Here is a 17,207-nt window from a genome sequence, read left to right as displayed (position 1 = left end):
TTAAAAGTACGCTATCTCCAACTATGTAATGATTTTGTTCTGGTCCTTCGAATTCGTTATTAACCATTACTATTTTCCTTCCAGTTATGTTAAAAGCATGTTTGTCACCCATAAATTTATTGTTTTTTAGAATAATTGTCGGCGCGTTAATGATACACGGGTTGTCCGAGTTCACAACGATGGTATCATTTAGTTGAATGACATCTAACTCAATGAATATTTTTGCAGGTCAGAGCAGTTGAGATACTGAATAATTGTACGTTGATCAATTGAACGTTCAGTTGAGCTTCTGTAGTTAGCATTCATCGCATCCCCTAAAAAAGGCAAAACATTCAAATATTAGTTATATTTCTGAATAAAACGAAAAAAAAAACTTATTTTTGATTGCTAATACAACGAAAAGAAATAAAATGCAATTTACCAAAAGCCCCATCTAGCCAAGCTTTTATCTCAGCTATTAAAATACATATTTCAAATTCAGAATGTGTCGTTTGTTAAGTTTAAGAAAAAAAAAAAAAAATATATTGCATGCCTCATAAGCGAAGTGCATAAAGTAGTGCTCTACTCTCGCCTTACAAAAATTATTTCAATCTAATAAATTTTATTGTAGAAAATGAGTTTATGAGGCGTACTTTTTTGGATTTTCTAAACTTTTTTTGACCACTAATTAAAAAAAAAAAAAACAATTTACCTTCTTTACTTAGCGGTATCATTTCATCCTCTACCACTCAAAAAGCTTAAAAAAAAACATGATATTAAAATGCTTAAATTTATAATTACCCACTTACTTAATTACCCACAAAATTTCGGGTCATTTGTAACAGGATGGCAGTTCTACAGGGGTCTTAGTACGCAATGACAAAAAGAAAAATGATGGTCAGAACGCTGATACCGGATACCTTAAGATACTGTAATATAAAATATTACAGTATCTTAAGATAAAATATTATAGTATCTTCACCGTGTGTGACGCGCTTAATCCTTGCACAAAAATATATATTCATTCAATAATTAAGGATTTAATGTGTAATAAAATAAATGATTCGATATGCAACTGTCTTATCATTATTATATTATCATTTTTTTCAAATATTAATTATGTTACAAAACATGCAGCAATTAATACATTCAGTCTCAAAAGTGTTAGTAAACATCTCCTAATTACTCCCTTATAAGTCTAATTACTTCGAAAAAAAAAATGTTTAGCGCATCATTTTATTTCGAGAAATTTACAAAGATAATTCTTAAGAGAAATGCACACTTAAAATAATAATATACCTTATTTATAAGACAACACATAATTCGATTAAACCCTTCAAACAGAACCCTTTATTATTTCATAACATAAAGCATAAAGGTCTGGGGAGTTAATAGACCCGGGCCTTTGATCTCTCATTCTTTCAACGACATGTGACACCGAGACTATTTTTGATAAATCATACTTCGTAGTGCAGATATCGATTGCGCAAAATACTTGCGAGCCTCCCAAACCATCAAAGCAATGAACGAGTATAGGGGCAGATTTCTTAAGAGGCATTGTGTTCTATAGCTTAAGATACATGTCGTCAACGATAAAATTAAAATCCAAAAAGTATCCTGGCTGAGGTAAGCTACCTTTCGGCCAATCGGTATACTGATAGTGAAAAACCAAGCGCTTCTGTTTTGGCTTGAGTGTCATCGAAGTCAGACTTAGCACAGTTGCAGTAAAAAATGAATAGACTGTAACTTTTCGAGTCGTAATCTTGAACTTCCCGCTCACTACAGATCGACGCTCAGGGGACCAATATTGGTAGCTCTCAGTAAGCTTGCCTATCATCACGATTATCTCTACGTGGTTACTCCACACAGTTTGCCAGAACGTTTCGAAATCTTCTGCCGCTGGTTTTTTCGTACAAAGAAACTTATGTTTCGTATCATACCCATCAACGAAGCTCGCTCTCGGGATCACTTGATTTTTCTTGGGCTGCGGACCATAGTAGAGAAACTGCAGGTAAGACAGGCAGCCTGTTATCTGCACCTCTTCGCTCTGCTCCAAGGTAGATTTCATTTCTTCTTCTTCCTTCATGAATTTTGATTGATACTCTTCTACGATGCGCGCTTTTGATTTTGGGTCTTCGTAGGAACTCGTCGGCTTTCATCTTTGGGATACAGGATTCTATTGCCAAGGACTTCATTGCGAAGCGTCTGTTATCGATGGCAATGAGTTTCGAACTAAACTTTTTTCTATGGCTAAATCAGCTTTTATAAAACCCTTGAATGCTCTACGTCATTCTCGTCTGGCTATCGTTAGATATGTAAATAACGTTGCGATGGAGTTAAATCTTTTATTCGTTGAATCTAAACCATAAACTCCTGCATATTAATGGTTCTGGGTAGTGAATTAAACTTTTTGTTTATTATGTAAAATATACTTCTGACTAGCTTTACTACTCAAATTTTTCTATAAAAAATAATCGACATGTTAAAGTAAAGTAAAAAAAAAAACGCTGTTGATCCGCTTACACTTTCATTTCAATTATTTGTAAGCATTGAAAATTTAGTTACAATCCTACTTACATTCTACTTACAATTATCATTTCAAGTCGTTAAAAAATATAAAAAATCTAACTACACTCTATCTTATTTCTAAGTTCAATATCAAATGGCATTTTTCGAAGAAAAGAACTTATATATATTTCACAGATACGGTTCACACTTATTGTCTTGATTAATTGATAGACACACCTTAACTAATTGATAACACAGTGCATATAGATCTGCGCGGTTAATAGACCCATGCTTTTGTTCTTGCATCTTATTAATTACATTTGGCAGTAACAGCATTTCTGTTCTATTGAATTGCGTTATACAGATATCAAACGCACAAAATACTGGAGAGCTCCCTACACCGTCAAGACAATGGACCAGGATAGGGGGAATTTTCTTTTTAGTCACTCTGCTTCTTAACTTAACATACTTGTCGTTGACAAAGTGATAAAATTCTATGAATGCATCTGGCTGATGAGGAAACTTGCCTCTTGGCCAAGTGGTGTATGATAGTGAAAAATCATGCGCTTCTGCTTTGGTTTTTGTTCAGATGCAGTCAGAGATAACAAAGTCAAAGTATAGTGTGAATTGATCATAATCGACCGACCTAGTTAATATTATCTGAAACTTTTCACCTACTAAAACACAGCCTTTTTTGGGGGACCAATATTATAGCTCTTATCGGTTAGCTTGCACGTCATTACAATAATTACCACTTTGTTATCCCACACCGATTGTCAGAACATTTCACAGTCTTTCTTTTCTGGATTTTTGGCACAAATAAACTTCCGCTTAGTTTCATATCCGTCGACGAAACTTGCCCCAGGAATCACCAGATTTTTGGACCGAGGACATTGACGAGGAAACTTCAGGTTTGAGAAGCAGCCGTTGATCTCCAACTTCTTGTTTAGTCTATGGCGTCTTTCTTCTTCCTGCTTCGAGACTATTGCGACTATTTCTTTCTTTCTTTCTTTCATTTTCTTCTATGACGCGAGCTTGTGAATTCGGTTCGTCCATAAACCGCAGGAAGTCGTTGATATTCTTGCTTGGGAAGCAGGCCGCCATTTTCGAAGATTGTTTCCTGTTGAGAGGAAAAGACTCTGCAGATTAACTTGTAAAAAGTGCTTACAACTAGAAGCGTTGTGAAGTATCTATTCATAAGGGTGATTGTTTCCATACTAACAGTTATTTTTTAACTAACTCCCTTTTATACTATTAAAAAGTATCACGCACATACTTAGCCAATACTAACAAGTCCTCTATGTCATTAAGCGTCAATTTATGGCTGTTCGATGTGAATATCAATTCTAAACAGAGTCGGTAAAAGGCTTTCTATGTTCAGTATAAATTCTTCCCCAATCTACTCATGACCTTAACTACTTAGTTAAACTAATTATTTAGCAAAACTGAAGAAGTTAAATGAAGAAAAAATAATTAACCTGCTTTGCAAAGTAAACAAGGCTGTTGGTTTTGCAAAGCTTTAAACTGTTTATGGTACGGGAGCTATTAACGTTAAAAAAAAAGTCATTTTAGTATAGTTGGTTTTTTGATATACTGTTCCTCTTGCTATTTCGGTTAGAGTCCGGGCTGTCTGGCTGGTCGCAGTGGTTGCGTTTTTTAGTGCGCATCTCATCTGCACAGGATAATTTCCTTAATTTAAAGTCATTTTTTAACGCGTAATTTTTAATATTTTGCCTTTAGATAGATCCATCAGACATAATTTTTTTATTGCAAGACGTTTTTTTCGTTGTTAAATAGGTGCCAGATGCAATTTTTTATTTCGTTTTTATAAAAAACTAGCGGCCCGCCCCGGCTTCGCCCGTGGTACATATGAAAAATAGATGTTGGCCGATTCTCAGACTTACCCGATATGCACAGAAAATTTCATGAGAATCGGTCCACCCGTTTCGGAGGAGTATGCAGACTAACATTGTGACACGAGAATTTTATATATAAGAGATTAAAATTATTTTAGAATGTCTGTAAATTTCATATTATGTTCTTCAAACATAATATAATCTAAAATTAATTAGCCAGACGCTAATTCGATTGTTAAGTATTAAATACGTACAAATAAAAACGTAGTGAAAGTAGGTAAGTATAACAATTTGATGATTGTGTATATGGAGAGATAGTTTAAAGTGCAAGAGAGATAGAAAGGGTCAGCCGTGAAAATTAAATAACAATAAAAAATAACTTTTTTTTTTCGAAAATATAAGATACATAGAAATTGAATTGTTCCTACTCTAGGATTCCCTGTGTTGTGGGAACAAGTACCTTCCATTGGTACATTTTATTCCTTAGGCTAAAAAATAAACTATTAGGGTACATCAACAATCTTCTATACAAAACAATTTTTTTATTACTTAACTATTAAGTTATGGGTTTAAATGAAAACAGCGATTACATAAACTTATTTATATTGTTTCCAATAGCACATTGCCTAATACCACACATTACACACCGCGTACAAGAAGAAAAAGAACCACAGACAAAATACAGTGTTGCCAATACAAGTTCAATTTTCTAATATATATCTAATATTAACTAGCGACCCGCCCGGCCCTGGCTTCGCACAGGTGCAATGCTGATACTAAATACACTACAGAAAAACTGTGAACGTTGAATATAAAAACATAGCGGCCCGCTCCGGCTTCGCACGGGTATAAAATATATAGCCGGGCGGCCGGCTGGTACCGCCGCAAACGCTACGTCCCGCAATTTTTAAATCTGTAATATCTTCGAAAATATTCACTTAAATCATACGGTGTAAAGGGCCATATAGATCTATATTAAATTAACAATGTATTCAAGGTCTTCAATTGGTTAAGTATTAATGCTGTATTGGTTAAAATCGCTTCGAAAATCTTCAACTAAATCGCTTAAATCGCTTAGCCATTATTTGTCGTAAAAAGTAAATGACAAAAAAAGTTATTGTGGGTTATCCATAGGAGATAGACATATACCATCACGGACTTTTCTGTAGACCTTTTCAATGTGTACTATAGTTAGTACATTATTTTGATAAAACTCGTAGGGTGCCTGCGTTTGCACTGTAAGTGGAAAAAATGTAATTATTTACGAAATCACATTAGAAACCTCAAAAATAACAGTACTTCTCCACTATTTAATGGATGTTATTATACATATAAACCCCCCACTTGAATCACTCTATCTATTTAAAAAAAACACATCAAAATCCGTTGCGTAGTTTCAAAGATTTAAAGAGACATAGGGACAGAGAAAGCGACTTTGTTTTATACTATGTAGTGATGATGATAACAATATTAATTCATTAATCTTAATTCTTATTATATATACATAAATCTCGTGTCATAATGTTTGTCCTCAATGGACTCCTAAACCACTTAACCGATTATAATAAAATTCGCACACCATGTGCAGTTCGATCCAACTTGAGAGATAGGATAGTTTATACATGTAGGTACCATACGGGCGAAGCCGGGGCGGACCGCTAGTATACCTATATAAATTCATGCTAACTACTTTAGTTAAATTCAATACAAACTTAAACATGCGAGTGTGTGTGTGTTCACGTGTGTGTGTCGTGTGTGGTGTGGTGTGTGTGTGTTGTGTGTGTGTATGTGTGTACATCAATATTGAAACAAACTTTCTAGTTGTTTACAGATGATGGAATATTGGAAAACAATAACAATTCCTTAGACGATAACATAAATAATTCTGACAGTGTGAGGAAAGATGATGATGATGATGATTATGAAGATGGCTTTTTAAATTTAACAATGTAATTGTTTAACCTTCATTGATAAAGTTTTTATTCCATTCTTTTCAATGTATGGTAACTTTAATTTATTTTTCACTTTTATGTTTATTTTTTTTCATTTTAGCTTTTATTTATAAGAACAAGTGTAAATAATATTGTATTCTTGCAATTATTTCCTGTCGCATAGTTAAAATACACTAGCTGATGAGCTGCATGCTTCATTACTTTTTTTTATATATACACATTATTTAATACTTAACAATCGAATTAGCGTCTGGCTAATTAATTTTAGATTATATTATGTTTGAAGAACATAATATGAAATTTACAGACATTCTAAAATAATTTTAATTTTTTATAAAAACGAAATAAAAAATTGCGTCTGGCACCTATTTAACAACGAAAAAAACGTCTTGCAATAAAAAAATTATGTCTAATGGATCTATCTAAAGGTAAAATATTAAAAATTACGCGTTAAAAAATGACTTTAAATTAAGGAAATTATCCTGTGCAGATGAGATGCGCACTAAAAAACGCAACCACTGCGACCAGCCAGACAGCCCGGACTCTAACCAAAATAGCAAGAGGAACAGTATATCAAAGAACCAACTATACTAAAATGCTCACTTGTCAACGTTGGTAGCTCCTATACGATTATTAACATAAAATTCCTAAATATTATACAATACAACTTATTAATTAAATATTATATAAAAATTAAATTAACTTAAATATTATACATTACAACTTATTAACTAATTAATTCCTTAACTAACACATAAACAGTCAATTAACCTTCGCGCATTGAATTTCTTGCAGTAGAACATATTTCAAATAGCTTTGTAAATTCGTGTAGTATTCTGTATAGAAAAACATATTGTTCCGCGACCGAAACACTTGAATATCTTTGTTAGCGTATTTTCAGTACAGTTTCTGGAACTGATGTTGTCTTAGTTTTTAGTAATTGCTTGAGACACGAGTCTACAGTACATAATAATAATATTGTAATGCAATTAGAGCGAGCGCCCACGAGAAACTTAGTTGCCCGGCAACTATTTTGTCTCTGTCGCTGTCTCCTCGCAAAGTTTTGAACGATGCGCACACGAAAGCGACAGCGACGCCACTTTTTCTTTAAAATTTTCTGCATTTATCAACATGGATTTCGAAGAAACGGTTGTGGTCTGTGCTCTTGTCCTTAGAAATCGAAGACGGCAGCGAAAAAGGCAATATTGGGTGCACCCATTATGGAGTGGGAGACTGACATTGGGGAAATTCCATACAATGTTTTTAAAATTGAGAACATTTCCAAAAAAATTTTTTCGCTACTTCAGAATGAGTATAGAAAGTTTTGATGAACTGTGCAGAATTTTACGACCTGGTATCGCTCATCAAGATACAAATATGAGATTTGCTGTCTCACCTGAGGAAAGACTGGCTGTCACACTGAGGTATGTTTACGATTATTATTATCTCCCTACCATATGTATGCAGATGATTTGCAAATTTACTCGCATACCAGCCATTTCCGAAATTTCAGAAGCTATACAATGTACAAATGCTGATTTAGATACTATAGCTACCTGGTCACACAATTACGGTGTGACTGTTAACCCGGCTTAGACTCAAGCCATCATAATTGGTAGCCGCAAAATGACAGCCAAGCTAGATTCGAACAGCTTACCAAAGCTAGTTCTTGGTGGATCACATATTCCATTTAGTGAGTCTGTTAAAAACCTTGGGCTCCATCTTGATATGAACTTGTCTTGGAATGTGCAAATAGAGACGCTACGGAAAAAAATGTATGGCGCTGTAGGTTCCATCCGTCGATTGCGCAATTTTCTGCCCATTCCTACAAGGGTATCGCTTGCAGAGACTTTACTCCTTCCTATCCTAGATTATGCTGACATTTCCTATCCTGACCTTTCCGAACAGCAACTTGACTCCCTTGAGCGACTCCAAAACGTATGCATACGTTACATATTTGGACTACGCAAATATGATCATGTGTCCGAATTCCGAGCCAAGCTCAAGTGGCCTCCTATCCGGGTCCGCCGGAATGCTCATATTCTGCATTTGTTGTACAAAGTTTTATTTGATCCTAAAACCCCATGTTACCTAAAAGAAAATTTTAAATTCCTTGGTGAAAATAGCCTTACCCTACGTTCCTCTAATCTACTTACCTTAAGCATCCCTACCCACAGATCCAATTTCTTCCATTCTTCCTTCACTGTGACTGCAATCAACCTTTGGAACTCTATTCCAGAATCGATAAGGCGTGCTCAGTCAATAACTGTGTTCAAAAATGCATTAAAGCAATATTTATCTCAATTATAATCTTAATATATTATAACTACCTATTTTAATTAATTCAATTTATTCCTTGCCCATAATTTTTATAGTTTCACATGTATGTAAGTATGTATATATTTATATATATATATATATATATATATATATATATATATATATATATATATATATATATATATATATATATATATATTATGATGTATTTATTTATAGATTTATTATTTATGTATATTTATTCTTTAGTTTATAATTATATTTTATATTTATTTATTATTCATTTTCTTTTAGTTCAAATCAAAATTTTAAGTTTGTAATGCACCACCACCATAAATGTAATCCTTCTAAATTTTCGGGTTGTCTGGCAGAAATCGCTTACAGCGATAAGACCGCCCTCTGTACATGTTGTTACTTGTATGGTTCTTAGTTTATAATCCTGTATTAAGTGTGCAATAAAGTATTTTTCATTCATTCTTTCATTCATTCATTCATTATTACTAGCAATGAGACAACAGTTTACGAATCATTTTTTTTAATAGTTTGGCACTAAAGGGTACAAACCTACAACATCTAAATAAATAATTTTACTTGTAACACACATCATAAATTTCTGAGTCATCAGTATCAGTGTAATGTGACAAGTACGATTGCAGTGTCACACTTTCGCTATTTGTACTGTTTGAAGGCGGAGTTGGAGTAGGCAATGACGAAGAGAACAAATTTTGGTAGTCCTCATTTTGGGGGTTGGTTGCCGACAGATACAAAGGGGATGGGACGGAGGTGTTGTGTGTGGATAGCGAAGTTGAGGTTCTGCGTGGCTGGATGATTGTGAATCGTGCGTCGCTGATTTTGGGTTTCTGATAGATTATTTGATTGACACCAGATGTACTTGGTTGGCAGTTTGCTGAAATTTGTAATTCTCTAGTTTTCTGTTGTGCTCTCTTAAAAATCTGTAAAATCTCTATTTGAATGTCTAACTGGGTGTCTTCTGGTAATGCTTTTAATCGCGGCACCAGAGAAAGAGCAAAATGTGTTTCCTTGTCTTGCGGTATCTGTGTAGCTTGTGTCTTTTCTTGTAATATATTCAAAAGTTTTTCTTCATAACATTTTGGTTTCTCAGTAGTAGTTTTTTTCATTTTCGGCCTCTTTTGTGGTTTTCCTTCTTCACTAACGTCGTCATCACTGTCGATGGCGTGATCGCGATCGGCATCATCAAATCTAGGTATATTTCCCGATGTTTCACGTGTTTCCAATGTCGGTATGAGAAACAGAAGATTGTCGAAAAATTTGTACTTTCGGCGATCTTTTTTCGCTGCTTGGCCAGACTTTGTTTGCTTCTGTTCCCGAAGCTCCCTCGCAAAACATGACCGAATATTCTTCCAACGTTTTTGGACTAATTTACCTGAAAAACACAAAGCCATCTTATAGATATTAAAACAATTTTGTATAAAGATAATTCTTACTCAAATTCATGCTATTTAATCCTTTCATTTTTTTCAGATATCTTGCGACTGGTGCAAGCTTTTATACTCTATCATTTGAGTATCTACTGGGTGTTACTACAGTAAGAAAAATAGTAAAATCGACGTGTACACAAATTTGGATACTTGTGCAGCCTCTATACATGCCACAGAAGAATGAAGAGGATTGGGTGAACATTGCAAGTAAATTTTATACAATTTGCAATTACAATTTGCTTACCTACACCAGCCATGGAACCCTTCTCGATAGACACTACCTCCGTAACATACCTCGTTGAGTTTTTGTCAATCATAGCCGTGCCCCCAGCTAGACCAAAAAGTAGAGTTGCTATTACTGGAAGCCCTACCATCAAGGTTTTGTTGTCCTCTACAGTCTCCGATGAAATAGTGGATAAATCTCTAAAAAGTTCCTCGAGCATATCTTTATCATCATATCTCTCTTTGAAACTTTCTATTTCATTCTTGCCTAGCATATCCCTTACTTCTTTTTCAGTACTACATTCGATCATGAATTTTGATATATTCTTAAAGAACTGTAAATCCATTCCTTTTTGACCAGTCTTTGAAAGGGCGGGGTCAGTCGTTATTGCGTTCTTCATTTCTAAAGATATTAATGGTCTAAGATACCACCAGACGGGGTCCCCATTTATGTGTGCCACTATCTGTAGTTTTTCCGCCATATCGGTACATATTTTAATTTTCTTTGTTTTAGACAAGTCATGTATCAAGAGCTTCCATGGCTGGCATAATTGCATAGACTCGGGGTGTAGCCATTCATATTGCCTGAGGCAACATAATAGATCGTTATTGGCTGCACATTCTAGTGCAGCAAGTGGCAAATTTATAAGGGCCAATTTTAGAATTATTTCCGGGCCTACTGCTGGTTCGGTGGCAAAGTCATCCAATGCGTTAACGTCCTCCGGTCTTAGATATATACCACTTCGGGTCCTACCGAGTCTACCCATTCTTTGGCGCTGCACGCACTTTGTTATGGTTCTCAGATTTAAATCATTCCTATATTCTATACAATCTTCATGTAGATTCAAAGTTACTTTTGGTTTAAATTCCTTCTGAAAATCAACCATACATGCTAAGTTATCAATCGTAATGGATTGCCCTAGCACATCAGTTGCAAAAATCCAACCTTCTGACGGCAGTGATGATAAATCTTTCACCGTTCCGGCGTGTATTCCTGTTACTTTACCAGGGTATTTGGTTTTTGATGCCCATTGTATTCCTCTTTTAACATCATTGACTGAAGCGACCATAAATACCACAATACCCTCTGATACGTAAATTTTTGGGATTTTATACCTGTTACTTATACATTTTATATCTTTGTATGATATATAATAGAATTCAGCATCTTCCACAGTATTAGTTTTATCGCTTGTTCTCTTCAAAATTTTTGATGTATCTATTGGAAATCTGTATGTATCTATTTTTTCATTATCACCCAGCACAAATGCTCCTGTCTTATCGATTGGAGTTGCCGTTATTTTAATTACTTTATGGGGTTGCAACGCTCTGTTGCAGTATGCTGAATTTAACACTACGTTGGCATCATTGGTATTATGTATTTCATCAAGTATGACATAATTGTAATTTATTATATTCTTAATACTGTGCACATTCTTTCCGTATGTTTTAAGCACCAACTTCCTTGAACACATCTGGTTGGGAGGCCACATTTCAGTATGATCTTCATTACCCACTCCAACCTCAAATACTATGTTTACATCTTGTATTCTATTAGTTTCTAAGAACTGTTTTATCCGCTGATACGCATTTTTAACAGCTGCTACATTTGGCAACAGAAGTAATATTGATGTATCTTTAGGCGCCATCGTTAATAATTCCCTAGGGAAAAGTGTTGACTTACCTGTCCCTGTTGGTTCCTCAAGCAAGTAATAACTACAATCGTCTGGAATTTGCTTTTCGATTACCTGTTTAGCACATTTCCTAAAGTGGCTTACCATGTCGGGCTCTCTTAGAGGGACTCCTGATTTCTGCGTCAACCCTCCTAACGGTTGGAGGGTACCTGTAATTGATGGTACTTCCTCCACTTGCCATACACCGCTGCCGTAAACGCCCACTACTTCTCCATTTCTGTTAACTATCGGACTTCCTGAGGCACCTGGCATACCATTAAACTGTGAATACGTAAAACTACCATCATCAATCTCGATTGCTCTAAATAATCTAATTGTTTTGTCTGTAGAAAAACCTGTACATATAAAAAATTGCGCCCAGTTCATTATGGGGTTTACGGCAACAACGACTTCACCTACAGTTACCTCAGCAAACTTTGGGGCCTCCTCACCATACACTATGAAGTCTGTAACTTTATCGTCTATCAGTTTCTTCGTCCAAGTAAATGTCAACTCACCCTGAGTCCACATTACAGGGCACCCATTCGTCACATGATAGTTACTAACCAAACAGCCTTCCGAACCAAACGCTGTGCCAACCGATACTGCAGTTTGCAAGCTCAGTATATAATCCCTATCGCCGAGTACATTAAAAGTGTGCCAATTTGTGTCGACACCTCTAAACACTCTTGGTGGAGTCTCTTGGTTGTAGCTTGAGTTGTGCACCTGCTCCCAGGACTTTATACTATCAAGTGTAACATTTGAGAACGAGTGTTGCTGATAATGTTCAGTTCGTTTAAACCTACCCGGATACTGTGCTTTTAGAAACTCCCAACTCTGATATTTTCTATTATTTGTGGTATATTGTTTTATTACTTCCGCTATCTTATATGAGCAAGTCTGAAACAGCATCATAGTCGCAAATGCGTGGTGATAGGGGACAAACAGCAAATACTCAAAGTTAGTAAGGAACAAGTCATCTGATTCTAATATAATTTGAATAGTTTTTACGCCTTCACCAGTTATGAACATAATAAACTGTCTCATTAAACTGAGATTGTCTGTATATGGCACTACCACTATATTGCCATCCACATACACTCGAGCCGTATTTATGAACGAACAGATTTTCCAAATATTATTGGGGCTATAGACGGGAAACACATTCGAGTGATCCAGCCGGCTGGTAGTGGGTCAGAATGCTTCAATTACAAAAAGTATTTCTCTATCGTTTTCATGGCGTGGGTTGATGCGGACTATAAATTTGTGTACATTGACGTGGGTGCAAATGGCTCAGCCGGAGATGCTAGTATATTTCGAAATTCAAACATGGGGAAACGCTTAGAGGAAAATCAGTTAAACATACCAGATGACAAAACTTTACCAAATGATCCAAACGGAAAACCCATGCCATTTTGTTTAGTAGCAGACGAAGCATTTGGATTGTCAAGAAATATATTACGACCGTTTTCACGAAAGTCGCTGACGGTTATAAAGAAGATTTACAACTATCGACACACTCGAGCACGACGTATGGTCGAATGCACTTTTGGCATACTCGCCAACAAATGGAGAATTTTTCACAGGTCTCTCGATGTTAATATTAATTTTTGTGACATTATAGTTAAGAGTGCTTGCGTTTTACATAACTTCGTGCGTAGTAGAGATGGTATTAGATTTGCTGACACTGCTTATGAATGTCCACTGCAGGCAGTTTCTACAAATCACGCCGATATAAGGATTACAGCACCAAGCATACGTAACTATTTTGCATCATATTTTACTTCACCACAAGGTTCAGTTTCTTGGCAATATAATAAAATTTAATAATTAGGTTTTAATATTGAAATTTCTGCCCATTATACCTACCTGAAAACCTACTAGTGAATAACAAGTTTGTAAATATTAATATATTATATTAATAAAAGATCATGGGCATTTTTGTATGAGAGCTGGGCGTAAAACCAACAGAAATAAAATGTGTTGTAATTTACTTTATTGTACTTCTAAATACCCCCTAAATACTTGTTAACCCCAATATCGACCGGGTATCACTGCAAAAAAGTCCCAAAGATTGGTTAAATAAAACACACATATTTGTAATAAAATAATAAATATTGATACCTTTTATTTAAATATCAATGGTTATCATCAACTATAACATCTAATAAATGTTCTGCGGGTGCAATGAAAGGCTCGTGCCGTCCTAACCCCAAAAACCACAAAACTGAAACTATGTGGGCACAACTTCCTACTGTTCTTCTGCCTGTTAAGCAAGTACAGTAATGCTCAACTATCGCATTTCTACCGATTTGGTCTCTATCGATCAAAATGTAAGTGTTATATGTGCGCGATCTGACATGCCGCGACTGTATTTTAATTCGAAGCAACCACACATTAGTTTGCAGAATATTACATCTGTTTAAATCATCTAATGACTCCTCTCTATATAATTCAATTAAATAAACACCATCGCGGAAATGTTCTGCGACATACGATTTTGCCAGTTTTATATGATAAGTTCCCAAAGCGTGAAGCACTATACATTCCTCTGTTAAACGTGGAAAATCATTTAGGAATGGTAGATTTGCTTCCATTCTTACAAAGTCTCGACGTTGTCGATTCAGATTTTTAAGTTCGACGTAATCGAATAAACGATTCGGGTTGTTTATTTTTTCATCAATAATGTTTATTATATCTGAAGCTAGTCGATGGTTTTCAAAAACTGGGCGAAAAGCATTTAAAAGGCTAGCACCAATTTTGAAATCTACAAACATGTGGGGAAGAGCTCTATTAATATATGTTTGTCGCAGCAGTCTAAAACACTGTTTTATTTTGCCATTCATGGCTTCCACTACCCAGCGGCTAATGGTAATCGTTCGCGATTTATTGGCTTGGTCCGTTGTTAATTGGGTTTCGTTTCTGTCTTTTGTGGGTGGTATGTGTACCTCATAACCCCACTCTTCAATACTAGCTAAGCTATCCCTAAAACCCCGATCAACCAAAATAACGTCGTTTTGTTGAAAAATCCAATGCCAAGCACTATTTTCATCACGCATAATGTCTTGCATGATTGTTGCATCAGATGTAGTGGCGGCATACGGACCTAGGACATCCAAAATGTAGCCATCAGTGCTGACAATCATAAAGGGTTTTAGTAAATTCTCATACTTATGCAAGCTGTAAGACAATCTTTGAAACAAAAAATTAGAACTTTTTTCTATATAAATATAAGTACCATCGCAAATAACTATTGCTTTGCTGTTTTCACTGTTACCGAATATGTGTTTTGGTATCAACAAATTCCTCTCTAAGATATTATTCCTTGTGATATGGTCAAACCCTAGATGTAAAGGGGTAAATTCTGCCTCTATACATTCTCTAGCGATTTTCAATTTTCTTTCTAGAGTTCGACGAGACATACCAAACAATGATGCCAATCGTTCATTACTTTCACCTGTGCGAAGTTTTGTTAAATATACTCCAAGTACTGTCCGGGGACGACTTTGATTTGCGAGTGAGGGTGTTTGATTTAAAATAATGTTAAATTGTTCGTAATTAAATCCTACCCAAAAAAACAAGTCTTCGTTGTCTAATTCAGTCATTGAATCAAAATCGAATCTTGTACCACGCGAAGCAGCGTTTTTAAAAATATTACAAATATCTGTAAACTGAGCAGCATTAAAATCGTGATATGTGCGACAGTTGTTAATTAAATCATTCCAGTTATTGCTTTCAAGGTGCTGTCGACACGCTCTAGCTTCTCCAGGTATATACAAATTATGTTCACATAACATGTGTATTTTTATAGACATAGGAATTCGTAACCGTGTTTCGTTATGACAGTTATTAAAAATACAACGATCTGCTCTGTTTGGAGCTCTCATAAAATCATCTACTTCTAAAGTTCGTTCCTGAGGTTGTATAGCTGCATTAGGCTGCACTGCTTCATTGGGATGTACTTCTTCAATCCTTGGAACATCATTAGTTAATCGTTGCCAGCATCTATGACACGTTGAATAGACGTTATTGAATTCAACCTGAAAAATAAAAACACAAATAACTATCGTGATGTAGGTACTTCAAGGTAAAATCACAAATGCAACGGAGATAAAACGACATATGTCGGTATAGTACTTATAATAATAAATATAATTATTTTTATATAAGAAATATTTAAAAATGTAACTATAAGTTAAAAAAATGAATAAACAAAATATAATTAGTCGCTTGCTTTGTCTTTTGCGATATTTTGTTGAGTGAGCCATAACAATACTTTTCACAGAACAAAAGTAACTAAAGATCTTTACGTTTTACACGCAATTATGCTGCTTATTGCTAAAACCTTATACACTTGAATGGCATTAGTAAACATTTTGTTCATTTTGTTTATGGGTCATCTTAGCACTGGATTCGTCATCGGGACAGGTAGCAGATAGGTAAAGAGTTCGAATTGTGCACTGCGGTGTATGTAAATATGATTATATCATAGGTAATGCGTAATACTTACATGTATCACGGCATGTTCTCGTATATATGCTGCCATTTGTGGATCGCGCTGAGGAATATCTTCATGCAAAACATGACGTCTTTGTCGATAAACAGAGCGTCGACACATAACACACTGTCTTTCTTCCATTGTACTTAACAAAAACAGCAGAACACAAGTTGCGAAAAGTTCACTCCGAGTTCTTTCCGAGCATGAGTAATGAAAAATATGAATAACGACTGACGCGCATTGCCCGGCCTGCTCGCACCCTTGTTTTTTGGTCGGCGCCTGATTAAGAGAGAAGTTAGAAAGGGATGGAATGTAGTAATTCCGTTAGGTTACCAACCAATAGATTGGTTTCTTTGGCCTAGCTTTGCACAACATCGTGTCGTGTTATCTCCGGTTTTTTTTTGGATTCTATAACAAATACGTTTGAACATCACTGAATATCTCTGCTCACCGATTGTTTGGGTGATTGCCGTCATAGTATAAATTTAAGTAATGGTCATTAGCTTTCACATAAAATATATTTTAAAGCTGTTGGTTTTACGCCCATTTTGACCGTGACTCTTTCTAGACTTACCGGCTTCCGATTTTTCTTTTATTGGTAGTTGACCCCAAACCTGGAATAACTGCTGGCAAACTTCTTCCCAAGCATTGGATTTGGCAATAATGTCTGAGTATTCTTTTAAGTTTTTATTATATAGCAATGGTCTGGCTTCGACTTCTTCAATAAGTCTATTATTATCAATATCTTCTTCTGAAACAGACATTTTTCTCGTATTCTG

The 17,207-nt window shown here is 35.3% G+C and overlaps 2 protein-coding genes and 1 pseudogene across 2 annotated transcripts; all 3 read right to left on the bottom strand.

The window, feature by feature from the left end:
* Positions 1-1,177: 1,177 nt before the first annotated feature.
* On the bottom strand, positions 1,178-3,028 carry LOC149895508 (tyrosine-protein phosphatase non-receptor type 9-like; annotated as a pseudogene).
* A 410-nt stretch (positions 3,029-3,438) lies between these two features.
* On the bottom strand, positions 3,439-17,192 carry LOC149895506 (uncharacterized). Its single transcript, XM_090118745.1, has 3 exons — positions 17,003-17,192; positions 9,167-9,980; positions 3,439-3,607 (listed from the first exon to the last, which is right to left on the bottom strand). The coding sequence occupies exons 1-3, from the start codon at positions 17,190-17,192 to the stop codon at positions 3,439-3,441; spliced, it is 1,173 nt and encodes a 390-aa protein (XP_089974871.1).
* LOC149895507 (uncharacterized) lies at positions 13,860-16,991 on the bottom strand. Its single transcript, XM_090119092.1, has 2 exons — positions 16,441-16,991; positions 13,860-15,970 (listed from the first exon to the last, which is right to left on the bottom strand). The coding sequence occupies exons 1-2, from the start codon at positions 16,567-16,569 to the stop codon at positions 14,069-14,071; spliced, it is 2,031 nt and encodes a 676-aa protein (XP_089975218.1). The 5' UTR covers positions 16,570-16,991; the 3' UTR covers positions 13,860-14,068.
* Positions 17,193-17,207: the final 15 nt, after the last annotated feature.

This window comes from Colias eurytheme, chromosome 31 (genome assembly GCF_061535395.1).
Source record: "Colias eurytheme isolate Ceu_HAF_F1 chromosome 31, ilColEury1 Martin Lab GWU primary, whole genome shotgun sequence".
Lineage (NCBI taxonomy): Eukaryota > Metazoa > Arthropoda > Insecta > Lepidoptera > Pieridae > Colias > Colias eurytheme.
The sequence above is the reverse complement of the archived record's forward strand: the minus strand, read 5'-3'. Positions and strand labels throughout refer to the sequence as shown.

Excerpts from the sequence above, each read along its gene's own strand:
- LOC149895507 (XM_090119092.1), bottom strand. The coding sequence starts at position 16,569 with ATGGAAGAAAGACAGTGTGTTATGTGTCGACGCTCTGTTTATCGACAA. Across the intron at positions 15,971-16,440 it reads GAGAACATGCCGTGATACAT|GTTGAATTCAATAACGTCTA; the intron begins GTAAGTATTACG and ends TTTATTTTTCAG.
- LOC149895506 (XM_090118745.1), bottom strand. The coding sequence starts at position 17,192 with ATGTCTGTTTCAGAAGAAGATATTGATAATAATAGACTTATTGAAGAA. Across the intron at positions 9,981-17,002 it reads AAAAGAAAAATCGGAAGCCG|GTAAATTAGTCCAAAAACGT; the intron begins GTAAGTCTAGAA and ends TGTGTTTTTCAG. Across the intron at positions 3,608-9,166 it reads ATTTATGATGTGTGTTACAA|GAAACAATCTTCGAAAATGG; the intron begins GTAAAATTATTT and ends TCCTCTCAACAG.